This window comes from Penaeus chinensis, chromosome 29, assembly GCF_019202785.1.
Source record: "Penaeus chinensis breed Huanghai No. 1 chromosome 29, ASM1920278v2, whole genome shotgun sequence".
Lineage (NCBI taxonomy): Eukaryota > Metazoa > Arthropoda > Malacostraca > Decapoda > Penaeidae > Penaeus > Penaeus chinensis.
Window position 1 is genome coordinate 32,014,322 of NC_061847.1, and position 13,270 is coordinate 32,027,591.

The window sequence follows — 13,270 nt, forward strand, 5'->3', positions numbered from 1 at the left end:
TGGCTCTAGCAGTATTCCTAAATCCATATCAAGCAGCCATGGCAGTCCAAGCATTACAAGCTCAAGCAGCATAATGGTACAATGTAGTTCTCCTGGAAGCAGTCCTTTGCCAAGTAGCTTGAGTAGTATTCCATATGTATCTAGTTCAGTCAGTGAATGTTCATTTACTAAATCTCTTCCTAGTATTTCAATTCCAAGTTCAATGAGTCTCAGTAAATCCTGCAGTGCAATGATATCAAGTAGCTGTTCAGGCAGTGAGAGTAATATTTTTTCCAGCAGCTCTGAATCAAGTAGCCATAGCAGTTTGAGTTCTGTTATTTCAGTTTCAAGAAGTAGTTCATGTTCCAGCAGTATCAGTGCTTCTAGTAGTAAATCGATATCAAGCAGCCAACACAGTTCAAGCTTTACAAGCTCTATCAGTCCAAGTAGTTCAAGCAGCATAATGGAATCACGTAGTTCTGGAATTACAAGTAGTATTGTTTCAAGCAGTTCTTTGTCGAGTAGCTTGAGTATTGTTCAAAACATATCTAGCTCAGTCAGTGAATGTTCACTAAGGGAAGTGAGCTCATCTTCAAGTAGTTCCATTTATTCATCATGTATACCAAGTAGTCTTGTTTCAAGAAGTTCCAATTTTGTTAGTCCATCTTCAAGAATTGAAAGTAGCCCCTTTTCAAGCAGTGAATCTCTTCCCAGCAGTTCTATATCAAGCTTAATAAGTCTCAGTATATCATGTAGTGCACTGATATCAAGTAGCTTTACAGGCAGTGGAAGTAATATTGCTTCCAGCAGCTCTGAGTCAAGTAGCCAGAGCAGTTTGAGTTCTGTTATATCAGATTCAAGAAGTGAAATTGGATCAAGTAGTTCATGTTCAAGCAGTATTCGTAAATCCATATCAAGCAGCAATGGCAGTCCAAGCATTACAAGCTCAAGCAGCATAATGGTATCATGTAGTTCTCCTGGAAGCAGTCCCTTGCCAAGTTGCTTGAGTAGTATTCCATATGTATCTAGTTCAGTCAGCGAATGTTCATTTGCTAAATCTCAGCCTAGTATTTCTTTTCCAAGTTCAATGAGTCTATGTAAATCCTGCAGTGCAATGATATCAAGTAGCTGTTCAGGCAGTGAGAGTAATATTGTTTCCAGCAGCTCTGAATCAAGTAGCCATAGCAGTTTGAGTTCTGTTATTTCAGTTTCAAGAAGTAGTTCATGTTCCAGCAGTATCAGTGCTTCTAGTAGTAAATCGATATCAAGCAGCCAACACAGTTCAAGCTTTACAAGCTCTATCAGTCCAAGTAGTTCAAGCAGCATAATGGAATCACGTAGTTCTGGAATTACAAGTAGTATTGTTTCAAGCAGTTCTTTGTCGAGTAGCTTGAGCATTGTTCAAAACATATCTAGCTCAGTCAGTGAATGTTCACTAAGAGAAGTGAGCTCATCTTCAAGTAGTTCCATTTATTCATCATGTATACCAAGTAGTCTTGTTTCAAGAAGTTCCAGTTGTGTTAGTCCATCTTCAAGCATTGAAAGTAGCTCCTTCTCAAGCAGTAAATCTCTTCCCAGCAGTTCTATATCAAGCTTAATAAGTCTCAGTATATCATGTAGTGCACTGATATCAAGTAGCTGTACAGGCAGTGGAAGTAATATTGCTTCCAGCAGCTCTGAGTCAAGTAGCCAGAGCAGTTTGAGTTCTGTTATATCAGTTTCAAGAAGTGAAATTGGCTCAAGTAGTTCAAGTTCAAGCAGTATTCGTAAATCCATATCAAGCAGCCATGGCAGTCCAAGCATTACAAGCTCAAGCAGCATAATGGTATCAATGTAGTTCTCCTGGAAGCAGTCCCTTTGCCAAGTTGCTTGAGTAGTATTCCATATGTATCTAGTTCAGTCAGTGAATGTTCATTTACTAAATCTCATCCTAGTATTTCTATTCCAAGTTCAATGAGTCTCAGTAAATCCTGCAGTGCAATGATATCAAGTAGCTGTTCAGGCAGTGAGAGTAATATTGTTTCCAGCAGCTCTGAATCAAGTAGCCATAGCAGTTTGAGTTCTGTTATTTCAGTTTCAAGAAGTAGTTCATGTTCCAGCAGTATCAGTGCTTCTAGTAGTAAATCGATATCAAGCAGCCAACACAGTTCAAGCTTTACAAGCTCTATCAGTCCAAGTAGTTCAAGCAGCATAATGGAATCACGTAGTTCTGGAATTACAAGTAGTATTGTTTCAAGCAGTTCTTTGTCGAGTAGCTTGAGCATTGTTCAAAACATATCTAGCTCAGTCAGTGAATGTTCACTAAGAGAAGTGAGCTCATCTTCAAGTAGTTCCATTTATTCATCATGTATACCAAGTAGTCTTGTTTCAAGAAGTTCCAGTTGTGTTAGTCCATCTTCAAGAATTGAAAGTAGCTCCTTTTCAAGCAGTAAATCTCTTCCCAGCAGTTCTATATCAAGCTTAATAAGTCTCAGTATATCATGTAGTGCACTGATATCAAGTAGCTTTACAGGCAGTGGAAGTAATATTGCTTCCAGCAGCTCTGAGTCAAGTAGCCAGAGCAGTTTGAGTTCTGTTATATCAGATTCAAGAAGTGAAATTGGATCAAGTAGTTCATGTTCAAGCAGTATTCGTAAATCCATATCAAGCAGCAATGGCAGTCCAAGCATTACAAGCTCAAGCAGCATAATGGTATCATGTAGTTCTCCTGGAAGCAGTCCTTTGCCAAGTAGCTTGAGTAGTATTCCACATGTATCTAGTTCAGTCAGTGAATGTTCATTTACTAAATCTCATCCTAGTATTTCTATTCCAAGTTCAATGAGTCTCAGTAAATCCTGCAGTGCAATGATATCAAGTAGCTGTTCAGGCAGTGAGAGTAATATTGTTTCCAGCAGCTCTGAATCAAGTAGCCAGAGCAGTTTGAGTTCTGTTATTTCAGTTTCAAGAAGTAGTTCATGTTCCAGCAGTATCAGTGCTTCTAGTAGTAAATCGATATCAAGCAGCCAACAGAGTTCAAGCTTTACAAGCTCTATCAGTCCAAGTAGTTCAAGCAGCACAATGGAATCACGTAGTTCTGGAATTACAAGTAGTATTGTTTCAAGCAGTTCTTTGCTCGAGTAGCTTGAGCATTGTTCAAAACATATCTAGCTCAGTCAGTGAATGTTCATTAAGAGAAAAGAGCTCATCTTCAAGTAGTTCCATTTATTCATCATGTATACCAAGTAGTCTTGTTTCAAGAAGTTCCAGTTGTGTTAGTCCATCTTCAAGAATTGAAAGTAGCTCCTTTTCAAGCAGTAAATCTCTTCCCAGCAGAGCAGTTTGTTCAAGCAGTATTCGTAAATCCATATCAAGCAGCAATGGCAGTCCAAGCATTACAAGCTCAAGCAGCATAATGGTATCATGTAGTTCTCCTGGAAGCAGTCCTTTGCCAAGTAGCTTGAGTAGTATTCCACATGTATCTAGTTCAGTCAGTGAATGTTCATTTACTAAATCTCATCCTAGTATTTCTATTCCAAGTTCAATGAGTCTCAGTAAATCCTGCAGTGCAATGATATCAAGTAGCTGTTCAGGCAGTGAGAGTAATATTGTTTCCAGCAGCTCTGAATCAAGTAGCCATAGCAGTTTGAGTTCTGTTATTTCAGTTTCAAGAAGTAGTTCATGTTCCAGCAGTATCAGTGCTTCTAGTAGTAAATCGATATCAAGCAGCCAACACAGTTCAAGCTTTACAAGCTCTATCAGTCCAAGTAGTTCAAGCAGCATAATGGAATCACGTAGTTCTGGAATTACAAGTAGTATTGTTTCAAGCAGTTCTTTGTCGAGTAGCTTGAGCATTGTTCAAAACATATCTAGCTCAGTCAGTGAATGTTCACTAAGAGAAGTGAGCTCATCTTCAAGTAGTTCCATTTATTCATCATGTATACCAAGTAGTCTTGTTTCAAGAAGTTCCAGTTGTGTTAGTCCATCTTCAAGAATTGAAAGTAGCTCCTTTTCAAGCAGTAAATCTCTTCCCAGCAGTTCTATATCAAGCTTAATAAGTCTCAGTATATCATGTAGTGCACTGATATCAAGTAGCTTTACAGGCAGTGGAAGTAATATTGCTTCCAGCAGCTCTGAGTCAAGTAGCCAGAGCAGTTTGAGTTCTGTTATATCAGATTCAAGAAGTGAAATTGGATCAAATAGTTCATGTTCAAGCAGTATTCGTAAATCCATATCAAGCAGCCATGGCAGTCCAAGCATTACAAGCTCAAGCAGCATAATGGTATCATGTAGTTCTCCCGGAAGCAGTCCTTTGCCAAGTAGCTTGAGTAGTATTCCACATGTATCTAGTTCAGTCAGTGAATGTTCATTTACTAAATCTCATCCTAGTATTTCTATTCCAAGTTCAATGAGTCTCAGTAAATCCTGCAGTGCAATGATATCAAGTAGCTGTTCAGGCAGTGAGAGTAATATTGTTTCCAGCAGCTCTGAATCAAGTAGCCAGAGCAGCTTGAGTTCTGTTATTTCAGTTTCAAGAAGTAGTTCATGTTCCAGCAGTATCAGTGCTTCTAGTAGTAAATCGATATCAAGCAGCCAACACAGTTCAAGCTTTACAAGCTCTATCAGTCCAAGTAGTTCAAGCAGCATAATGGAATCACGTAGTTCTGGAATTACAAGTAGTATTGTTTCAAGCAGTTCTTTGTCGAGTAGCTTGAGCATTGTTCAAAACATATCTAGCTCAGTCAGTGAATGTTCACTAAGAGAAAAGAGCTCATCTTCAAGTAGTTCCATTTATTCATCATGTATACCAAGTAGTCTTGTTTTAAGAAGTTCCAGTTGTGTTAGTCCATCTTCAAGAATTGAAAGTAGCTCCTTTTCAAGCAGTAAATCTCTTCCCAGCAGTTCTATATCAAGCTTAATAAGTCTCAGTATATCATGTAGTGCACTGATATCAAGTAGCTGTACAGGCAAGCAGTTTGTTCAAGCAGTATTCGTAAATCCATATCAAGCAGCAATGGCAGTCCAAGCATTACAAGCTCAAGCAGCATAATGGTATCATGTAGTTCTCCTGGAAGCAGTCCTTTGCCAAGTAGCTTGAGTAGTATTCCACATGTATCTAGTTCAGTCAGTGAATGTTCATTTACTAAATCTCATCCTAGTATTTCTATTCCAAGTTCAATGAGTCTCAGTAAATCCTGCAGTGCAATGATATCAAGTAGCTGTTCAGGCAGTGAGAGTAATATTGTTTCCAGCAGCTCTGAATCAAGTAGCCATAGCAGTTTGAGTTATGTTATTTCAGTTTCAAGAAGTAGTTCATGTTCCAGCAGTATCAGTGCTTCTAGTAGTAAATCGATATCAAGCAGCCAACACAGTTCAAGCTTTACAAGCTCTATCAGTCCAAGTAGTTCAAGCAGCATAATGGAATCACGTAGTTCTGGAATTACAAGTAGTATTGTTTCAAGCAGTTCTTTGTCGAGTAGCTTGAGCATTGTTCAAAACATATCTAGCTCAGTCAGTGAATGTTCACTAAGAGAAGTGAGCTCATCTTCAAGTAGTTCCATTTATTCATCATGTATACCAAGTAGTCTTGTTTCAAGAAGTTCCAGTTGTGTTAGTCCATCTTCAAGAATTGAAAGTAGCTCCTTTTCAAGCAGTAAATCTCTTCCCAGCAGTTCTATATCAAGCTTAATAAGTCTCAGTATATCATGTAGTGCACTGATATCAAGTAGCTTTACAGGCAGTGGAAGTAATATTGCTTCCAGCAGCTCTGAGTCAAGTAGCCAGAGCAGTTTGAGTTCTGTTATATCAGATTCAAGAAGTGAAATTGGATCAAGTAGTTCATGTTCAAGCAGTATTCGTAAATCCATATCAAGCAGCCATGGCAGTCCAAGCATTACAAGCTCAAGCAGCATAATGGTATCATGTAGTTCTCCCGGAAGCAGTCCTTTGCCAAGTAGCTTGAGTAGTATTCCACATGTATCTAGTTCAGTCAGTGAATGTTCATTTACTAAATCTCATCCTAGTATTTCTATTCCAAGTTCAATGAGTCTCAGTAAATCCTGCAGTGCAATGATATCAAGTAGCTGTTCAGGCAGTGAGAGTAATATTGTTTCCAGCAGCTCTGAATCAAGTAGCCATAGCAGTTTGAGTTCTGTTATTTCAGTTTCAAGAAGTAGTTCATGTTCCAGCAGTATCAGTGCTTCTAGTAGTAAATCGATATCAAGCAGCCAACAGAGTTCAAGCTTTACAAGCTCTATCAGTCCAAGTAGTTCAAGCAGCATAATGGAATCACGTAGTTCTGGAATTACAAGTAGTATTGTTTCAAGCAGTTCTTTGTCGAGTAGCTTGAGCATTGTTCAAAACATATCTAGCTCAGTCAGTGAATGTTCACTAAGAGAAGAGAGCTCATCTTCAAGTAGTTCCATTTATTCATCATGTATACCAAGTAGTCTTGTTTTAAGAAGTTCCAGTTGTGTTAGTCCATCTTCAAGAATTGAAAGTAGCTCCTTTTCAAGCAGTAAATCTCTTCCCAGCAGTTCTATATCAAGCTTAATAAGTCTCAGTATATCATGTAGTGCACTGATATCAAGTAGCTTTACAGGCAGTGGAAGTAATATTGCTTCCAGCAGCTCTGAGTCAAGTAGCCAGAGCAGTTTGAGTTCTGTTATATCAGATTCAAGAAGTGAAATTGGATCAAGTAGTTCATGTTCAAGCAGTATTCGTAAATCCATATCAAGCAGCCATGGCAGTCCAAGCATTACAAGCTCAAGCAGCATAATGGTATCATGTAGTTCTCCCGGAAGCAGTCCTTTGCCAAGTAGCTTGAGTAGTATTCCACATGTATCTAGTTCAGTCAGTGAATGTTCATTTACTAAATCTCATCCTAGTATTTCTATTCCAAGTTCAATGAGTCTCAGTAAATCCTGCAGTGCAATGATATCAAGTAGCTGTTCAGGCAGTGAGAGTAATATTGTTTCCAGCAGCTCTGAATCAAGTAGCCATAGCAGTTTGAGTTCTGTTATTTCAGTTTCAAGAAGTAGTTCATGTTCCAGCAGTATCAGTGCTTCTAGTAGTAAATCGATATCAAGCAGCCAACACAGTTCAAGCTTTACAAGCTCTATCAGTCCAAGTAGTTCAAGCAGCATAATGGAATCACGTAGTTCTGGAATTACAAGTAGTATTGTTTCAAGCAGTTCTTTGTCGAGTAGCTTGAGCATTGTTCAAAACATATCTAGCTCAGTCAGTGAATGTTCACTAAGAGAAGTGAGCTCATCTTCAAGTAGTTCCATTTATTCATCATGTATACCAAGTAGTCTTGTTTCAAGAAGTTCCAGTTGTGTTAGTCCATCTTCAAGAATTGAAAGTAGCTCCTTTTCAAGCAGTAAATCTCTTCCCAGCAGTTCTATATCAAGCTTAATAAGTCTCAGTATATCATGTAGTGCACTGATATCAAGTAGCTTTACAGGCAGTGGAAGTAATATTGCTTCCAGCAGCTCTGAGTCAAGTAGCCAGAGCAGTTTGAGTTCTGTTATATCAGATTCAAGAAGTGAAATTGGATCAAGTAGTTCATGTTCAAGCAGTATTCGTAAATCCATATCAAGCAGCCATGGCAGTCCAAGCATTACAAGCTCAAGCAGCATAATGGTATCATGTAGTTCTCCCGGAAGCAGTCCTTTGCCAAGTAGCTTGAGTAGTATTCCACATGTATCTAGTTCAGTCAGTGAATGTTCATTTACTAAATCTCATCCTAGTATTTCTATTCCAAGTTCAATGAGTCTCAGTAAATCCTGCAGTGCAATGATATCAAGTAGCTGTTCAGGCAGTGAGAGTAATATTGTTTCCAGCAGCTCTGAATCAAGTAGCCATAGCAGTTTGAGTTCTGTTATTTCAGTTTCAAGAAGTAGTTCATGTTCCAGCAGTATCAGTGCTTCTAGTAGTAAATCGATATCAAGCAGCCAACACAGTTCAAGCTTTACAAGCTCTATCAGTCCAAGTAGTTCAAGCAGCATAATGGAATCACGTAGTTCTGGAATTACAAGTAGTATTGTTTCAAGCAGTTCTTTGTCGAGTAGCTTGAGCATTGTTCAAAACATATCTAGCTCAGTCAGTGAATGTTCACTAAGAGAAAAGAGCTCATCTTCAAGTAGTTCCATTTATTCATCATGTATACCAAGTAGTCTTGTTTTAAGAAGTTCCAGTTGTGTTAGTCCATCTTCAAGAATTGAAAGTAGCTCCTTTTCAAGCAGTAAATCTCTTCCCAGCAGTTCTATATCAAGCTTAATAAGTCTCAGTATATCATGTAGTGCACTGATATCAAGTAGCTTTACAGGCAGTGGAAGTAATATTGCTTCCAGCAGCTCTGAGTCAAGTAGCCAGAGCAGTTTGAGTTCTGTTATATCAGATTCAAGAAGTGAAATTGGATCAAGTAGTTCATGTTCAAGCAGTATTCGTAAATCCATATCAAGCAGCCATGGCAGTCCAAGCATTACAAGCTCAAGCAGCATAATGGTATCATGTAGTTCTCCCGGAAGCAGTCCTTTGCCAAGTAGCTTGAGTAGTATTCCACATGTATCTAGTTCAGTCAGTGAATGTTCATTTACTAAATCTCATCCTAGTATTTCTATTCCAAGTTCAATGAGTCTCAGTAAATCCTGCAGTGCAATGATATCAAGTAGCTGTTCAGGCAGTGAGAGTAATATTGTTTCCAGCAGCTCTGAATCAAGTAGCCATAGCAGTTTGAGTTCTGTTATTTCAGTTTCAAGAAGTAGTTCATGTTCCAGCAGTATCAGTGCTTCTAGTAGTAAATCGATATCAAGCAGCCAACACAGTTCAAGCTTTATAAGCTCTATCAGTCCAAGTAGTTCAAGCAGCACAATGGAATCACGTAGTTCTGGAATTACAAGTAGTATTGTTTCAAGCAGTTCTTTGTCGAGTAGCTTGAGCATTGTTCAAAACATATCTAGCTCAGTCAGTGAATGTTCACTAAGAGAAGTGAGCTCATCTTCAAGTAGTTCCATTTATTCATCATGTATACCAAGTAGTCTTGTTTCAAGAAGTTCCAGTTGTGTTAGTCCATCTTCAAGAATTGAAAGTAGCTCCTTTTCAAGCAGTAAATCTCTTCCCAGCAGTTCTATATCAAGCTTAATAAGTCTCAGTATATCATGTAGTGCACTGATATCAAGTAGCTTTACAGGCAGTGGAAGTAATATTGCTTCCAGCAGCTCTACGTCAAGTAGCCAGAGCAGTTTGAGTTCTGTTATATCAGATTCAAGAAGTGAAATTGGATCAAATAGTTCATGTTCAAGCAGTATTCGTAAATCCATATCAAGCAGCCATGGCAGTCCAAGCATTACAAGCTCAAGCAGCATAATGGTATCATGTAGTTCTCCCGGAAGCAGTCCTTTGCCAAGTAGCTTGAGTAGTATTCCACATGTATCTAGTTCAGTCAGTGAATGTTCATTTACTAAATCTCATCCTAGTATTTCTATTCCAAGTTCAATGAGTCTCAGTAAATCCTGCAGTGCAATGATATCAAGTAGCTGTTCAGGCAGTGAGAGTAATATTGTTTCCAGCAGCTCTGAATCAAGTAGCCAGAGCAGTTTGAGTTCTGTTATTTCAGTTTCAAGAAGTAGTTCATGTTCCAGCAGTATCAGTGCTTCTAGTAGTAAATCGATATCAAGCAGCCAACACACTTCAAGCTTTACAAGCTCTATCAGTCCAAGTAGTTCAAGCAGCATAATGGAATCACGTAGTTCTGGAATTACAAGTAGTATTGTTTCAAGCAGTTCTTTGTCGAGTAGCTTGAGCATTGTTCAAAACATATCTAGCTCAGTCAGTGAATGTTCATTAAGAGAAAAGAGCTCATCTTCAAGTAGTTCCATTTATTCATCATGTATACCAAGTAGTCTTGTTTTAAGAAGTTCCAGTTGTGTTAGTCCATCTTCAAGAATTGAAAGTAGCTCCTTTTCAAGCAGTAAATCTCTTCCCAGCAGTTCTATATCAAGCTTAATAAGTCTCAGTATATCATGTAGTGCACTGATATCAAGTAGCTGTACAGGCAGTGGAAGTAATATTGCTTCCAGTAGCTCTGAGTCAAGTAGCCAGAGCAGTTTGAGTTCTGTTATATCAGATTCAAGAAGTGAAATAGGATCAAGTAGTTCATGTTCAAGCAGTATTCGTAAATCCATATCAAGCAGCCATGGCAGTCCAAGCATTACAAGCTCAAGCAGCATAATGGTATCATGTAGTTATCCTGGAAGCAGTCCTTTGCCAAGTAGCTTGAGTAGTATTCCATATGTATCTAGTTCAGTCAGTGAATGTTCATTTACTAAATCTCATCCTAGTATTTCTATTCCAAGTTCAATGAGTCTCAGTATATCCTGCAGTGCAATGATATCAAGTAGCTGTTCAGGCAGTGAGAGTAATATTGTTTCCAGCAGCTCTGAATCAAGTAGCCATAGCAGTTTGAGTTCTGTTATTTCAGTTTCAAGAAGTAGTTCATGTTCCAGCAGTATCAGTGCTTCTAGTAGTAAATCGATATCAAGCAGCCAACACAGTTCAAGCTTTACAAGCTCTATCAGTCCAAGTAGTTCAAGCAGCACAATGGAATCACGTAGTTCTGGAATTACAAGTAGTCTTGTTTCAAGCAGTTCTTTGTCGAGTAGCTTGAGCATTGTTCAAAACATATCTAGCTCAGTCAGTGAATGTTCACTAAGAGAAGTGAGCTCATCTTCAAGTAGTTCCATTTATTCATCATGTATACCAAGTAGTCTTGTTTCAAGAAGTTCCAGTTGTGTTAGTCCATCTTCAAGAATTGAAAGTAGCTCCTTTTCAAGCAGTAAATCTCTTCCCAGCAGTTCTATATCAAGCTTAATAAGTCTCAGTATATCATGTAGTGCACTGATATCAAGTAGCTTTACAGGCAGTGGAAGTAATATTGCTTCCAGCAGCTCTGAGTCAAGTAGCCAGAGCAGTTTGAGTTCTGTTATATCAGATTCAAGAAGTGAAATTGGATCAAGTAGTTCATGTTCAAGCAGTATTCGTAAATCCATATCAAGCAGCCATGGCAGTCCAAGCATTACAAGCTCAAGCAGCATAATGGTATCATGTAGTTCTCCCGGAAGCAGTCCTTTGCCAAGTAGCTTGAGTAGTATTCCACATGTATCTAGTTCAGTCAGTGAATGTTCATTTACTAAATCTCATCCTAGTATTTCTATTCCAAGTTCAATGAGTCTCAGTAAATCCTGCAGTGCAATGATATCAAGTAGCTGTTCAGGCAGTGAGAGTAATATTGTTTCCAGCAGCTCTGAATCAAGTAGCCATAGCAGTTTGAGTTCTGTTATTTCAGTTTCAAGAAGTAGTTCATGTTCCAGCAGTATCAGTGCTTCTAGTAGTAAATCGATATCAAGCAGCCAACACAGTTCAAGCTTTACAAGCTCTATCAGTCCAAGTAGTTCAAGCAGCATAATGGAATCACGTAGTTCTGGAATTACAAGTAGTATTGTTTCAAGCAGTTCTTTGTCGAGTAGCTTGAGCATTGTTCAAAACATATCTAGCTCAGTCAGTGAATGTTCACTAAGAGAAAAGAGCTCATCTTCAAGTAGTTCCATTTATTCATCATGTATACCAAGTAGTCTTGTTTTAAGAAGTTCCAGTTGTGTTAGTCCATCTTCAAGAATTGAAAGTAGCTCCTTTTCAAGCAGTAAATCTCTTCCCAGCAGTTCTATATCAAGCTTAATAAGTCTCAGTATATCATGTAGTGCACTGATATCAAGTAGCTTTACAGGCAGTGGAAGTAATATTGCTTCCAGCAGCTCTGAGTCAAGTAGCCAGAGCAGTTTGAGTTCTGTTATATCAGATTCAAGAAGTGAAATTGGATCAAGTAGTTCATGTTCAAGCAGTATTCGTAAATCCATATCAAGCAGCCATGGCAGTCCAAGCATTACAAGCTCAAGCAGCATAATGGTATCATGTAGTTCTCCCGGAAGCAGTCCTTTGCCAAGTAGCTTGAGTAGTATTCCACATGTATCTAGTTCAGTCAGTGAATGTTCATTTACTAAATCTCATCCTAGTATTTCTATTCCAAGTTCAATGAGTCTCAGTAAATCCTGCAGTGCAATGATATCAAGTAGCTGTTCAGGCAGTGAGAGTAATATTGTTTCCAGCAGCTCTGAATCAAGTAGCCATAGCAGTTTGAGTTCTGTTATTTCAGTTTCAAGAAGTAGTTCATGTTCCAGCAGTATCAGTGCTTCTAGTAGTAAATCGATATCAAGCAGCCAACACAGTTCAAGCTTTATAAGCTCTATCAGTCCAAGTAGTTCAAGCAGCACAATGGAATCACGTAGTTCTGGAATTACAAGTAGTATTGTTTCAAGCAGTTCTTTGTCGAGTAGCTTGAGCATTGTTCAAAACATATCTAGCTCAGTCAGTGAATGTTCACTAAGAGAAGTGAGCTCATCTTCAAGTAGTTCCATTTATTCATCATGTATACCAAGTAGTCTTGTTTCAAGAAGTTCCAGTTGTGTTAGTCCATCTTCAAGAATTGAAAGTAGCTCCTTTTCAAGCAGTAAATCTCTTCCCAGCAGTTCTATATCAAGCTTAATAAGTCTCAGTATATCATGTAGTGCACTGATATCAAGTAGCTTTACAGGCAGTGGAAGTAATATTGCTTCCAGCAGCTCTGAGTCAAGTAGCCAGAGCAGTTTGAGTTCTGTTATATCAGATTCAAGAAGTGAAATTGGATCAAGTAGTTCATGTTCAAGCAGTATTCGTAAATCCATATCAAGCAGCCATGGCAGTCCAAGCATTACAAGCTCAAGCAGCATAATGGTATCATGTAGTTCTCCCGGAAGCAGTCCTTTGCCAAGTAGCTTGAGTAGTATTCCACATGTATCTAGTTCAGTCAGTGAATGTTCATTTACTAAATCTCATCCTAGTATTTCTATTCCAAGTTCAATGAGTCTCAGTAAATCCTGCAGTGCAATGATATCAAGTAGCTGTTCAGGCAGTGAGAGTAATATTGTTTCCAGCAGCTCTGAATCAAGTAGCCATAGCAGTTTGAGTTCTGTTATTTCAGTTTCAAGAAGTAGTTCATGTTCCAGCAGTATCAGTGCTTCTAGTAGTAAATCGATATCAAGCAGCCAACACAGTTCAAGCTTTACAAGCTCTATCAGTCCAAGTAGTTCAAGCAGCATAATGGAATCACGTAGTTCTGGAATTACAAGTAGTATTGTTTCAAGCAGTTCTTTGTCGAGTAGCTTGAGCATTGTTCAAAACATATCTAGCTCAGTCAGTGAATGTTCACTAAGAGAAAGAG

At 38.6% G+C, this 13,270-nt stretch overlaps 3 protein-coding genes across 3 annotated transcripts in view; all 3 read left to right on the forward strand.

Annotated features, from left to right (window-relative positions):
- LOC125040479 (serine-rich adhesin for platelets-like) overlaps positions 1-3,099 on the forward strand; it is a 5,297-nt gene extending 2,198 nt beyond the window's left edge. Inside the window, exons 5-6 of the mRNA XM_047635032.1 lie at positions 1-1,812; positions 1,845-3,099. The exon at positions 1-1,812 is cut by the window's left edge and continues 991 nt beyond it. Coding sequence (XP_047490988.1) covers positions 1-1,812; positions 1,845-3,099 — 3,067 coding nt within the window. The remainder of the gene's footprint in view (positions 1,813-1,844) is intronic.
- Positions 3,100-3,140: 41 nt separating this feature from the next.
- On the forward strand, positions 3,141-5,005 carry LOC125040480 (serine-rich adhesin for platelets-like). Its single transcript, XM_047635033.1, has one exon. The coding sequence runs from the start codon at positions 3,371-3,373 to the stop codon at positions 5,003-5,005; it is 1,635 nt and encodes a 544-aa protein (XP_047490989.1). The 5' UTR covers positions 3,141-3,370.
- Positions 5,005-13,266, forward strand: LOC125040481 (serine-rich adhesin for platelets-like; the record flags this gene model as incomplete). Its single annotated transcript, XM_047635034.1, has 1 exon — positions 5,005-13,266. A coding segment is annotated over exon 1 (8,262 nt), but the record flags the coding sequence as incomplete, so codon positions are not given.
- Positions 13,267-13,270: the final 4 nt, after the last annotated feature.

Bases quoted from the DNA above. Each gene is read 5' to 3' on its own strand.
- LOC125040480 (XM_047635033.1), top strand. From the start codon at position 3,371: ATGGTATCATGTAGTTCTCCTGGAAGCAGTCCTTTGCCAAGTAGCTTG.